The sequence below is a fragment of the Pseudorca crassidens genome, chromosome 16 (assembly GCF_039906515.1).
Source record: "Pseudorca crassidens isolate mPseCra1 chromosome 16, mPseCra1.hap1, whole genome shotgun sequence".
Taxonomy (NCBI): domain Eukaryota; kingdom Metazoa; phylum Chordata; class Mammalia; order Artiodactyla; family Delphinidae; genus Pseudorca; species Pseudorca crassidens.
The window spans coordinates 59,100,212-59,113,858 of NC_090311.1; the positions used below are offsets into that span (position 1 = coordinate 59,100,212).

A 13,647-nucleotide genomic window follows, 5' to 3' on the forward strand; every position below is an offset into this window, starting at 1 on the left:
AATCTAACAAAGACAAAATTCCACACTACCATTCAAGCTTCTAAGTAAGTTTTAAAATATTCATGGTTTCCCTGTGTGGACCATTGAAATAAATCCTTATTCCGCAGTTTTTAACCCATAACTTCCCTCTTTAGGATCACATTTGATGTATCTAGTATCATATTTTCTCTGTGTGACCTACTTTATGTTCGAATTAGTGTGTTTTCCAGAATATGGTCACCTATCCCTCTGGTTGGATACCTCACCGTTTTTGACCTTTTTTTTAATACACTAGAATGAGCTTTTCTCTTGGGAGTAACAATGTCTATTGTCTACCTATGTTTGCTTGACTTCTTGAATTTGAAATTAAATGGGAGGTTTTTGTAGAATAATGAAGTATTTTCCCTTTTCATCAGGTTTTATGGCACTTGGACATCTTCAGACGTAGCTTTAGGCAGCTTACAACTCACAAATGCATGGGAGATTCCTGCATCTTTTGTGCTCTCAAGGTAAATACTTCAAATTTGTTTCTTCTCACTGTCATTAGGTTAATGATCAATATTAAGGTGGTTTGGTTATTCAGGTTGATGCTAAAGAATTTGTTACTGCATTATTTGCATGTGGTTTAGTACAAAGGATAAGTATGATTAGTTTTGCTTGTTTCAAATAACTACTACTTGGTTTAGGTATTCTGTTTCTCTGAACCTTTTGCCCATACAACTCTATTTAATGTGATTGGATACTATTTAAACTTGCTTAGACTTTGAGTATTTATCCGAAAAGCTAACACTAAATTTTCGTTTTGAAAGAATAAACAACCAACTGTTTTTCATGGAATTAAATATTGTCTATTAAAGCTAAATTTAGCAACAAACTCTTTCTATTAAGAAAAGCCAGGGGGCTTCCCTGGAGACACAGTGGTTGAGAGTCTGCCTGCCAGTGCAGGAGACATGAGTTCGAGCCCTGGTCTGGGAAGATCCTACATGCCATGGAGTGACTAAATCCATGTGCCACAACTACTGAGACTGCGCTCTAGAGCCCCCGAGCCACAACTACTGAGCCCGTGTGCCACAACTACTGAAGCCTGTGCTCCTAGATCCTGTGCTCCGCAACAAGAGAAGCCACCGCAATGAGAAGCCTGCGCACCACAATGAACAGTAGCCTCCGCTCGCCATAACTAGAGAAAACCCGCGTGCAGCAACGAAGACCCAGCACAACCAAAAATAAAAAGAAAAAAATTTATTAAAAAAAGAAAATCCAGGGCTTCCTTGGTGGTGCAGTGGTTGACAATCCGCCTGTCGATGCAGGGGACGCGGGTTTGTGCCCTGGTCCGGGAGGATCCCACATGCTGCGGAACGGCTGTGCCCGTGAGCCATGGCCACTGAGCCTACGCGTCTGGAGCCTGTGCTCTGCAACGGGAGAGGCCACAGCAGTGAGAGGCCCGCGTACCACCAAAAACAAACAACAACAACAACAACAACAAAAAGAAAATCCAGTACTAAAATTTTCCCATTTTCCCATTCCCTAATATTTCCTATTATCACATGTAATAATCAATAGGTTCTTTATATCAGTTGTGTACCCCATTATCTGACTCCAAGTTTTCCATTTCTGAATAAAATGAAACTGAGGATTCATTTAGAGACAAATAAAATGCCCTAATGCGAGAGAGTTCTCTTTAGGTAAGTTGCTAAAGAGAAAGAACTAGGATGTGGAAGGGCCCATTCTCTATTACTTTTCCAACACTCATCCTTGCTGTTTTCTTGGTCCTGATATACAATGGGTTATTTATGGTTGGATGAGTATGCCAAAGTTCTGAGTAAGCTTCTAGAGTCATTTTTCAGTCTGATGAAGTCTGAACTCTTGGTTTGTCACAGGGATGCTTGGTTGTGATCATTATTAATTTAGTTGCTTTTATACCTGAGAGCAGGAATTGTGACCAAAAAATCCAGGAGAATTTCGCAGTTAAATTTGCAACAACTGACTCAAAACAGTTTTTTGACCAACATCAGTTTGAAGTTTTAGTCCATGGTAGGCAGATATTTCTGGAAAGAGATAACTGAGTCTTCTGAACTTTTTGCCACTAGGGTCACAAATATCTTTTTTTTTCCACCCTTTGTTTGGAACCATTATAACTTTTAGCAAAATATAGAATATAAATTATTGGTTAATAATTAAAAAAGAGTCATGTACCACAATGTTCATTGCAGCTCTATTTACAGTAGCCAGGACATGGAAGCAACCTAAGTGTCCATCAACAGATGAATGGATAAAGAAGATGTGGCACATATATACAATGGAATATTACTCAGCCATAAAAAGGAACGAAATTGGGCTTCCCTGGTGGCGCAGTGGTTGAGAGTCTGCCTGCCGATGCAGGGGACACGGGTTCGTGCCCTGGTCCAGGAAGATCTGACATGCCGCGGAGCGGCTAGGCCAGTGAGCCATGGCCACTGAGCCTGCGTGTCGGAGCCTGTGCTCCGTAATGGGAGAGGCCACAACAGTGAGAGGCCCGCGTACCGCAAAAAAAAAAAAAGAAACGAAATTGAGTTATTTGTAGTGAGGTGTTTGGACCTAGAGTCTGTCACACAGAGTGAAGTAAGTCAGAAAGAGAAAAGCAAATACTGTATGCTAACACATATATATGGAATCTAAAAAAAAAAAAAAAACATGGTTCTGAAGAACCTAGGGGCAGGGCGGGAATAAAGACACAGATGTAGAGAATGGACTTGAGGACATGGGGAGGGGGAAGGGTAAACTGGGACGAAGTGAGAGAGTAGCATGGACATGTATACACTACCAAATGTAAAATAGATAGCTAGTAGATAGCTAGTGGGAAGCAGCTGTATAGCACAGGGAGATCAGCTCGGTGCTTTGTGACCACCTAGAGGGGTGGGATAGGGAGGATGGGAGGGAGACGCAAGATGGAGGGTATATGGGTATATATGTCTATATATAGCTGATTCACTGTGTTATACAGCAGGAACTAACACAACATTGTAAAGCAATTATACTCCAATAAAGATGTTTTAAAAAATTATTGGTTAATTGGGGAGTTTAAATATGAAATTTTAATAAAACCAGATTTTTTACAGTTGTAACATTTCTGACTATGCCCATTCAGACAGAAGTCCATCCAAAAGAGCATTCGGCTTGATTTTTCTGAAAGGTACATTGGCATTAAGTATCTAACTTTAGATAAACAAGAAACATAGTGGTCCTTTGGTCAGCAAGTCCAAGGGGAGTCTGGTTCATGGCATTAAAACCAAAAATACAAGGCAAGTTACTTGCTAGAGATCTGAATACTGGAGAAATCCCTGGTAGAACTATCTCCTGAAACTGGAAACTCCTATCTGTAACAAGAAGGGATGACGGAAATTACATGACCCTCTGACATGCCTTTGATTAGTCAGGACTGTGCCATTTTCTTCACTGACCCAGATGGGACTCTGGAGAACTGGCTGTCATAGTCTTGCTATGTTTCATTTTCCACAGGGACAAATTGTTACTTTAATATAAATCAATATAATTATATAAGTCAGAAAGATAAAGGAAACCAATCACCAGACCTTATGGGACACCTTCTGAAATAGCCAGTTACAGAAAGGAAGTTGTTTTTCAAGCTAAAGGGGCTGAGGTTGTATCTTGGGAGTTTTTCAGAGAAGCAATTGCTTATGATGGATAGGTAAATGGGCTTAGTGGATCAAAGGCTGTGTTTTGGGTCTTTTTATAAGCTGAGGATGTGTGGAAATTCTGATGCTTTCCTCATCACATCATTGCCTGATCTATCCATTAGATTTATTTTCCTTCACTGCCTCTTTTGCTGTATTGGAAGATTAAAAATTTGATTTTTTTTTCCCTAAAGTGCTTTTCAATCTCTCAGTGCTAAATAAATGTTAAATAATTAGGCTCTAATTTGCACATACTTTGTTTTAGATGGCATTGTTTGCATTCTTTTAATTATTGTGCACTTAATTTGAAAATTATACTCTTAGACTTTCCAATAAACGTGCTTAGATAACTCTTTATTTGTATAGACAAAAAGGAAATTAGATCCCTACTTCATGTTATACCAAAAGTAAGAATTTCAGATGAATTAAGGAGTAAAATGTGAAAGACAATATACTTCGTTTTAGAAGAAACTATGAGAGAATATCATGGCCTAAGGGATAGAGAGGATTTAATAAATAAGACATGAAAAATGCAAAGTTAAAAAGCTTGATACATTTTACTATAGAAAATTCAAGAACTTCTGTTCATCAGAAGACTCCATAAAGACAATAAATATACAAGGCTACAAATTGGGAGAAAATATCTGCAATATATATAATCAACAGAGGACTGGTAACCAACATAGAACTCCAGAGAAGAATTCTCATGAAGAATAAGTAAATAATAAAATGAGTCAACAGGAAAATGGACAAAACACATAAACAGGCATTTCTCGGAATGGGAAACCCAATTGATATTTAAGCATATGAAATAGGCTTACTCTCTTTAGTAATGTAAGAAATGTAGATTAAACCATACCCTTCAGATTAGTAGAAATTTAAAAGTCAGATAAAATTGTTACCTACAAGGTAGAATAATGAGAATTTACATAAATTTTTGGTTGGAATATAAATTGATACCACTATTTAGGAAACCAGTTTGTCATTACATTTGTCAAATAAAATTGAAGTAGCAGGTACCCTACTACTCAGTAATTCTACTCCTGGATATTCGCTGTAAGAAACTTCCTTGTACATACATACCAGAAGATATGTTTGGGGATGTTTAAGGTAGTATTTTTTTTGTGATTACAGAAAAATGAAACAACCCATTCCAACTCTAATATAATCGATTAAAAAATTATGGTTTATTCCTAGAGTAGTAGTTTATTTCACTTCTATATAGTTGTGAAAATGGATAGCCTGCAGCTACATGTATCATTTTGAGTTAATCACACAAGCATTACAGACAGCCATCAGCTTACGATGGTCTGACTTAACGATTTTTGACTTTCTGATGATGTGAAAGCGATATGCATTCAGTAGAAACCTTACTTTGCATTTTGATCTTTTCTTGGGCTAGTGATATATATGGTATGATACTTTCTTGTGATGCTAGGCAGCTGTAGCACGCCTCAGCTCCCAGTCAGCCACACAATCATGACGTTAAACAACCTATACACTTATAACCATTCTGTACCCATACAAACGTTCTGGTTTTAACTTTCCGTACAGTATTCAATAAATTCGATCAGATTTTCAACACTTTATAATGAAGTAGGCTTTGTATTAGATGATTTTGCCCAACTGTAGGCTAATGTAAATGTTCTGAGCAAGTTTAAGGTAGGCTAGGCTAGGCTATGATGTTCAGTAGATAAGTTAGGCATGTTTTCAATTTACAGTGGGTTTATTGGGATGTAACCCCATCATAAATCAAGGAAGATTTGTATATTGAATGAAAAAAGCAAGTCACAGAAGACTGCTAAACTATGATTCCATTTATATACAAATCCAAAACAGGCAGAATAAATAACATATTGTTCCGGGATACATACATATGATAAAATTGTAGAGAAAAAAGGAATGATTTTCACAAAATTCAGGATAATGGTTACCTCTGGAAGGTGGAATGGGTAGGGTATAATCATTTGTGGATACTCAAACTCAATTTTTCCATTCTTAAATTGTGTGGCAGTCACATGGGCATTTATTTATTATTCTTTGGCTGTGTATACACATCATGTTTGTTCTTTATTTGAATGATGATTTTTATTATAAATATAGAAAAATACTGCAGTCATTCTGGAAAGTATACTAAAGTGTAAAGAGGAAAACTGAAAATAGCCTGAATTCCACCATAGGAATTATCATTTCTCTTTATGCCTCCTCTCTGGTCTATAATATTTCTAGTAATAGGTCTTTTTGCCCACCGTTTTAGTAAAAAGAGTACTTCTTTTTTTCAGGCCCTTAATTGCCTTTCCATCTCTAGTATCTTCCTATTTCATTTGTTCTAACCTAAGACTGCCCTGGAGTGCTATTTTGAAGTTACTACCTTCTTATAATCTTGAAGTGCCTCCCAGTTGTCTCTTAAATCACTTAGAAAAGCAGGATTATGGACATTTAAAAAACTAATTTCACACTTCCTTTTCCCTTCCTCTCCTTCCCCAGGCACTCCATTTCATCTATGATAGCAGATGGTATACTTACTATGCATGCCTCTTAGACATTGCATTGCAGACAGATGTCATTCACTTTGCCTGCATCCCTTGGCACCCAAAATAATAACAAAAATAATAACAATAAACAGAACAATAACACATCCCTTTTAAGCCAAACCACATCTGCCTTTCAGAAATTTATCTTCTTCATGAAGTTTTAAAAATACTATATCTACATCCGTAATTGATTTTAACAGTGTTTAGCATGGCTGAATGGGTTTTTGGGAAGGTGGCCCAGCTTTTCTTTTGGTGTTCCTTACAGTGCCTGGACCATAATATAAACACAACTTTTCTGGGTTCATATAGTCTTTTAGTACTTCTTGGTATTTTAGTTATGGAGTTTAGGGTATTGCCTTTTCCTTTTCTTTTTCTTTCTGTCTTTTATATTCGCTCTCACTCTTGTCTTGTTTAATAGAGATTTTCATATTGTGACTTTTGGTCTCATACTTTTTTTACTAAGTTTACTAATCTAGGCCTTCATGCCTCATTTAGTAAAGGAAGGGAGAGATGTGGGGGAGGGGAGGAGGGAGGCAGGAAGGGGGGTTGATGGTGGGAAAGATCTGCTGACGTAAGAAGTCAAAGTCTGGGATTCTGTCTGTAGAGCAGTTATCTGGTATCCTGCCATTAAGTTACATGTTAACTTTGTGGTGTCCCAGTGTGGGTGTATTCTATATATTTTTTTCTCTATGGGTGTAGTTATATATATTTTTCTCTGCCTCCTATTTAAAAAGAAGGAATATTTGATGAGGCTAATAAGAATTCCTTTTTGCTGATACTTCATGACCTGTTTGCATTCTTTAATGCTGTTTGATTTGTAAAATTCTTATTTCTTAGATTTTTTTTTAAAACAAGAGATTCCAAACTTCCTGAATTTGAAGTACTCTGCAAAACTTGCCAGTTCTTTATAAAGTCAGAATTCTTTATGTTAGAGCATAATTGCTTATCTCTAGAACCTACTATTAAGTACAAAAAGAAACACAAACATGTTCCTTGATGAGTCAGAAGCTAGCTAACTTTCCCTTAATCTGATGTTTGGATGAAGGATTTGCCCTTCCAAGTCTGGCTGAAAGATATGTGTCCCTGCTCTCTCTGCAGTTGTTTACTTAAAATGCATTTACTACTGGCCTTATGTGAATACCTTTTGGATCATGTCTTCTTCAATATTTTTGTTTTTTTCTTCTGCTCTATGAACGTCTGCCAGTAGTCCTGTGCCTAGTGATCTTCATTGGTACCATAGTATATGTTGCATCCAGTACTTTTTGGTGGTTTGTACACAATGTTTATGATAATCCATTTCTTTTGGTCCTGTAAAATATACTGTTTTTTTCTTTTCTGTGTTACTTGACACTAAGTCCCTAAAGTAATTACAGTCTCAAAATCTTGCATGCAAATTATTAATGAAGAATTTGTGTTAGTTTGTCTTTCTGCTTACTTTGAACTGCAATGCATTTCAACTCTGACTTAGCAAATAGAAGAGATTTGTGGGGGACTTCCCTGGTGGCGCAGTGGTTAAGAGTCTGCCTGCCAATGCAGGGGACACCGGTTCGGGCCCTGGTCCGGGAGGATCCCACATGCCGCGGAGCATCTGGGCCCGTGCACCACAACTATTGAAGCCCGCGTGCCTAGAGCCCATGCTCTGCAGCAGGAGAGGCCACCGCAGTGAGAGGCCCGTACACCGCAATGGAGAGTGGCCCCCGCTCACCGTGCAACTAGAGAAAGCGCTTGCGCAGCAGCGAAGACCTAGCACAGCCAAAAATAAATAAATGAAAACATAAATTTATAAAAAAAAAGAGAAATTTGTGTGCTAATTACCCTGTCCCTTCTAAAATACCAAATTTATTCCCACCTAGTATTACTGAAAGATTTTTCCTGACCTAAACTGTTGTCATGCCTATAGCCCAGAGCTCTGATTTATTATTCATATTGAGTCTGCTCTTACACCCTGGCCCCCAGGGTATGACTTGACTTTGGTATTGGTTTATTTATTTATCTCTGTCCAGAGGAGGAAATCCGTCCTCTGTACTTAGTATGCCACAAAGATTTTGTTCTCCTTCCAGGGATTGTACTAGAGGCTTTACAGTGCCAGGATGTAGGACAGAGTGTTTTTTGTTATAGGCAAAGAAGAATGCTGCATTGATTGATTAAATCCAACAAACCTTCTCAATTAGTGATTTTTTTTAAAGGATGTTAGTATAAGGAATAAAAGCCAGGGAATGGTGGTGGTGATGGAGGTAGGTAGGTAGGAAATAGGTTTTTGTATATAGGGGTCCTGGAATGTAAGTCTGTACCTGTAGAACAGTAAGACTGTTGTGAAGGGGCAGGAAAGTCTGTGTTCTGCTGATAGCTCACTTGTTAATTGGGGGGAAATTTGAGAGTTCAGGGAACAAATCTCTCGATATTTTTTTATTGTGTACCATGTAGCTATTCCTCTACTGGGGACTGAAGCATAAACATATCGAGTAATGTGGTATAAGGAATTAGTCTGGTCATTTTTTTGTAGACTGTAGGAATGGAAGGTTCTTCATTGTCCTATAGTCATGGCCACTATCAGAGGAGTAAACCCATTATCCTAGACTGGCTATTTATTTAAGCCAGGAAATTAGATTTCTAGTATGTTACCTGGAAATTTTAGCTAGTAATAAATAGCCCTCACATAAGGAAGGTATGTCCTTATGTCTAATGCACCTATCCATTTGAATTGAACTTCCTTCCTGTTATGCTTATCTATGTGATATGAACATATTTGTGTGGTCTTTTGGTTAACCTTTCTTTTTTTTTTTTTTTTGCGGTATGCGGGCCTCCCACTGTTGTGGCCTCTCCCGTTGAGGAGCACAGGCTCTGGAGACGCAGACTCAGCGGCCATGGCTCATGGGCCCAACCGCTCCGCGGCATGTGGGATCTTCCCGGACCGGGGCATGAACCCGTGTCCCCTGCATTGGCAGGCGGACTCTCAACCACTGCGCCACCAGGGAAGCCCTGGTTAACCTTTCTTAAAGTTGTATTAGGCTGTACCTAAATATTCTTCTTTTTTTAAAATTAATTTATTTTATTTTTGGCTGCCATGAGTCTTTGCTGCTGTGTGCGGGCTTTCTCTAGTTGCAGCAAGTTGGGGCTACTCTTCGTTGCGGTGCGTGGGCTTCTCATTGCGGTGGCTTCTTTTGCTGCGGAGCATGGGCTCTAGGCGTGCAGGCTTCAGTAGTTATGGCTCGCGGGCTCTAGAGCGCAGGCTCAGTAGTTGTGGCACCCAGGCTTAGTTGCTCTGCATCATGTGGAATCTTCCTGGACCAGGGCTTGAACCCTTGTCCCCTGCATTGGCAGGCAGATTCTTAACCACTGCACCACCAGGGAAGCCCTGTACCTAAATATTCTTGACTAATTTAGTCATTGACATAACTTGGATAGTATAAAACTCAGGCTCTTATCCTTTTAAAAATTCTGGAGTTCAGAATTTTACATGGTATTTCAAATAGAGGGGTATGACTATAAGGAAAAATATAGCAGATCATCATGATTCTTTCCAGAGTTTATGGCAGAACCTGAAACTTATACAATCTCAAAATCTTTGTTCATGTCCAGACGGGTCCCCCTTTTTATTTCCCCTGTGGGGTAAGTGGCTTTGATATTGATTCTTAAAATTTGATTTGAATACTGTTGGTCATCTTTAAGGTCCTACATTTCTGATCTTGGCAAAAATTCCAGAATGACTGTTACATTTTTATAAATCTCAATATTAGTTTATGATTTCCCACTAAAAGCAATACTATTCCCTGGTGAATTTGGCCTGTCTCTGTCTGTCCACTGTCTTGAGGTCTTGTTGTTTCTATCTGTGTCTCTGCCTTTGTGTATGTGGGTGTCATTTTTGCATAGGTAGCAGGAATGCGTGTGAAAGGTAAGTTTATGATGGTCTTTTGCTTCACCACTGTAAGTCCAAGGTATTGGGTTATAAATTGAATGCAAATAAAGCCCTAAACTCATGGGGAGATATGGTATTGGTAACTGAATTTGATTTAAACGGACTGATATAGGATATGTGGGTAATTTTCTAATAAGGAAGTTTAGAAGGTAGCTATTTTAAGACATAAGGTTAAAGAATCTCAAGAGAGAAACTGGCCAGCTGTTCTCTGCTTTCTCTTCCTGGAGCAAGAATTTCTGTTAAACTGACTGCATACCTTTTTCTGAGTGTGGTAGTGGTATTATGGTTAAGTGTTTTTTTCAGTTTTATTGCGGTATAATTCACAAATAAAAATTATGAGATTTAAGGCACACAACTTGATGTTTTGATATATACGTATATTGTGAAATGATCACTACAACAAGCTAATTAACATAGCCATCACTTTACATAGGTACCTTTCCTTTTGTTTTTACTGCATAAATGTCACTTCAGAATTGTCACTGAATTGTCACTAAAGTTGTTAACAACTTTAATTTGAAGAACACGTATTTGGTCAGCTCATAGACTACAAACCTTGGGAGTTGCAGCTCACACTTGTCAGGGGAGATGTAATCACTGATTCTGTTATATCACAAAAAAATCACTGAACACTAGAGAAAGGGTTTGTTATATGGTTATGTTTTAAACAAAAAGGGTTCTTATTTTTTAGAGGCATATCCTGACATATTTACAGATGAATAATGTCTGGCATTTGTTTCAAAATGATCTGGGAGGAGGGTGGGTGGTATATATGAAATGAGATTGGCCACAGGTTAGTAATGGTTGAGGTTGGATGATAGGTACATGGGAATTTATTGTGCTATTTTGTCTACCCTTGTATGTTTGAACTTTTTTTTTTTTTTTGCGGTACGCGGGCCTCTCACTGCTGTGGCCTCTCCCGTTGCGGAGCACAGGCTCCGGATGTGCAGGCTCAGCGGCCATGGCTCACGGGCCCAGCCGCTCCGCGGCATGTGGGATCCTCCTGGACTGGGGCACGAACCCGCGTCCCCTGCATCGGCAGGCGGACTCTCAACCACTGTGCCACCAGGGAAGCCCTGTTTGAACTTTTTGGCAATAAAATGTTAAAAATCCAGTGTTACTGGTTTGGATGCCAAAATGGTAAACATTTCAATATTCTTTCCCCTCTTGAAAGAAAACGTTCAACATTCTTTTGAACATACAAATCTAGGGTGAAAGTTCTATTTTCCAGCAGTCAGTGACTCTCAAGGAGTAGCTCCTTTATTTTCCTTTCAAAGGGTTGTGTTTACAAACAGACTCGATTGGCCACATCTAGGTTTATGGTTTATTTAGGTCTATGATTTACAGGAGGTGTGGAAAAAAAGGGATAGTTATGAAAGCCAAAATGATAGATTTGGGAAGCTTAGATCAAGAAGAGAAACTCTAAGAATTGAGTTAGTAGTAGTGTATAACATGTGTCACGCCTTTGTAGAAGGTGTTGCTGGACACCTCTCAGGGATGAGTTGAACTGCTGACTGGGGCACTTTTCAAAGACCTTGGGCCCATAAAGCATCAAATTTAGTGACAGCCCTTTTTCTTGACCTGTATCTTCTCTACTCATGACTTCTTTTTGATGCAAAGATAGAAAATTCTGAGAGAGAAATAGACAGCTGTTCCCTCCTTAAAGACAAAGTCTGTGTTTTAGGGGGAAAAAAAGGAAGAACTTAAGCAACAGCTGCATTTGTAGATGACAAAGCACAAAGACTTTCTGTCTTTATGGCACTTTTATCTTATTTACGTGGTTTTTACTAATCCAAATAATTATATGCTCCTGTGGGTAGAATTGTTTGCTACTTGATCCAAGAGAGATGGATGGGGAAGCACCTGCTTTTAGTCATTAGTCTTGTTGCTTTTGCACTGCATCCAAGAAAATAGTTAACAGACAAAAAGTAATTTGCCTTTTCCTGAGAGTGAAAAGGAAGACCTCTTTGGTTTCACTCTGTGAAGAACGGCAGAGAGAAACCTCAAAGGTGGGTTTTTTCTTTATTGAAGTGAAACCATCAGGGACCCCACAGGGGAAAATGATTCCTGGGTTTTGGTTCTTCCTGCCCTTTCTCCCTCTCTGCCATAGAACTCAGCAATTGGAAGAATACCAGTTTTTGTTCCTTATTGGTGCTACCACCTGTTCTTATTGCTGAACTAAATGTTCTTGGCTTTCTTTGGTGTGAACAGGATCTCCCTCTGGGAAAGGTGGGAGGAGGGTGAAAAAGGGAACAGGAGGAGGCCCATTCCTGCCTTGTGCTCATGTGAGAGGGACACACAGGGGTTAGTGTGCTGCCCTAACAGAGGGGCTTTGTGCTACAGCTTCTTCCAGAGCTGCAGCTCACAGATGCATGCTGGGCAGGCTCAGGCTGCGTCATCCCTGATACACTTGCTTCTTCCTAACAGTGGCAGAGCAATACCGGTAACAATAATTAAAATATTGAATAAGAAAATAAAGAAGATGCAGGCAGAGGCTATTCTGAATACATTCAGATACTCAGTGTGTGTGGAGAAAGCTGTTCGTAATTAAGAGGTTAAAAAAAGAGTAGCATGGAGATGATGCCACTGAACACAAGAGCCAGATCTGTTGTTGCATATCCACTATGGGCGCAGTCAGAGCTCTGACTTTAAGTCTTTCTTTTTCTGTGCTAAAACCCTTGTTATCTAGGTCATGGGAAATCTGCCTCTCTTGAATACAAGCAGCAGAATAGAGAAGAATTTCTTCCTTTGTACCTAGACCTTAGAGACTGGGTAGGTAGCTCAAGGTAGAAGCCTTTCTGACTCTCAAGGCCCTTCTTCATACATCAGTAGCAGGCAGTAACCTAAAATGAATCCCAAATAGAATGATTATAATAACAGTTAACACTTAGATAGCACTTTGATACGGTCAGACTTTAGTCTAAGATATAAGTAGAAAGATAGATAACTTATTTAATCCTCAAATAATCCTAGGAGGTAAATACTATTATTAATTCTCTTTTAGAAGAGGAAACTGAAGCATAGAGAAGTTAGGTAACTTGTCCAAGGTCATATAGATGGTAAGTAACAGGGCTGGGATTTTGAACCCAAATACTATGGTTCCAGAGTCCATACTCTTAAGTATTACTCTATGCCATCTCTCAGTGGATCTCTGTCCTTTCTCAAACAAGGTCATCTGAACCACAGAACACAGAAAGTATTTTGAGTGACTATTTTCTTAATTCTCTCTAGGATGGTAACATAACTAGTACTATGCATAGGAGAGAAGTTAATTCATTAGGAACTGTTGCTTTAGAGTATTAATTCTTGAGGAAACCCAGTTGAGAGAGACTAAAGGGGCTGCAGTTTGCATTTGTTGTGTTTGTACAGAACTACCCTGAAACTAATTTTCCATCGGTTTGTCTTGGAACCGGTTTGAGACTCTGAACAAAGGACCAAACCTCATCCATCCCTTGCTCTAGAGGTAGAGCCTTTGTCAGCATTAATGTCTTACCATTAACAGTTGAGAAGAGTGGCAGGTTAGGATATGATAGTGGTCACTAAGTTT

At 39.0% G+C, this 13,647-nt stretch overlaps 1 protein-coding gene across 24 annotated transcripts in view; it reads left to right on the forward strand.

The window, feature by feature from the left end:
• USP54 (ubiquitin specific peptidase 54) overlaps window positions 1-13,647 on the forward strand; it is a 149,316-nt gene that overhangs the window by 87,357 nt on the left and 48,312 nt on the right. For all 24 annotated transcript variants that reach the window (XM_067710528.1, XM_067710521.1, XM_067710527.1 and 21 more), the window contains one exon: window positions 396-488. In XM_067710528.1, coding sequence (XP_067566629.1) covers window positions 396-488 — 93 coding nt within the window. The remainder of the gene's footprint in view (window positions 1-395; window positions 489-13,647) is intronic.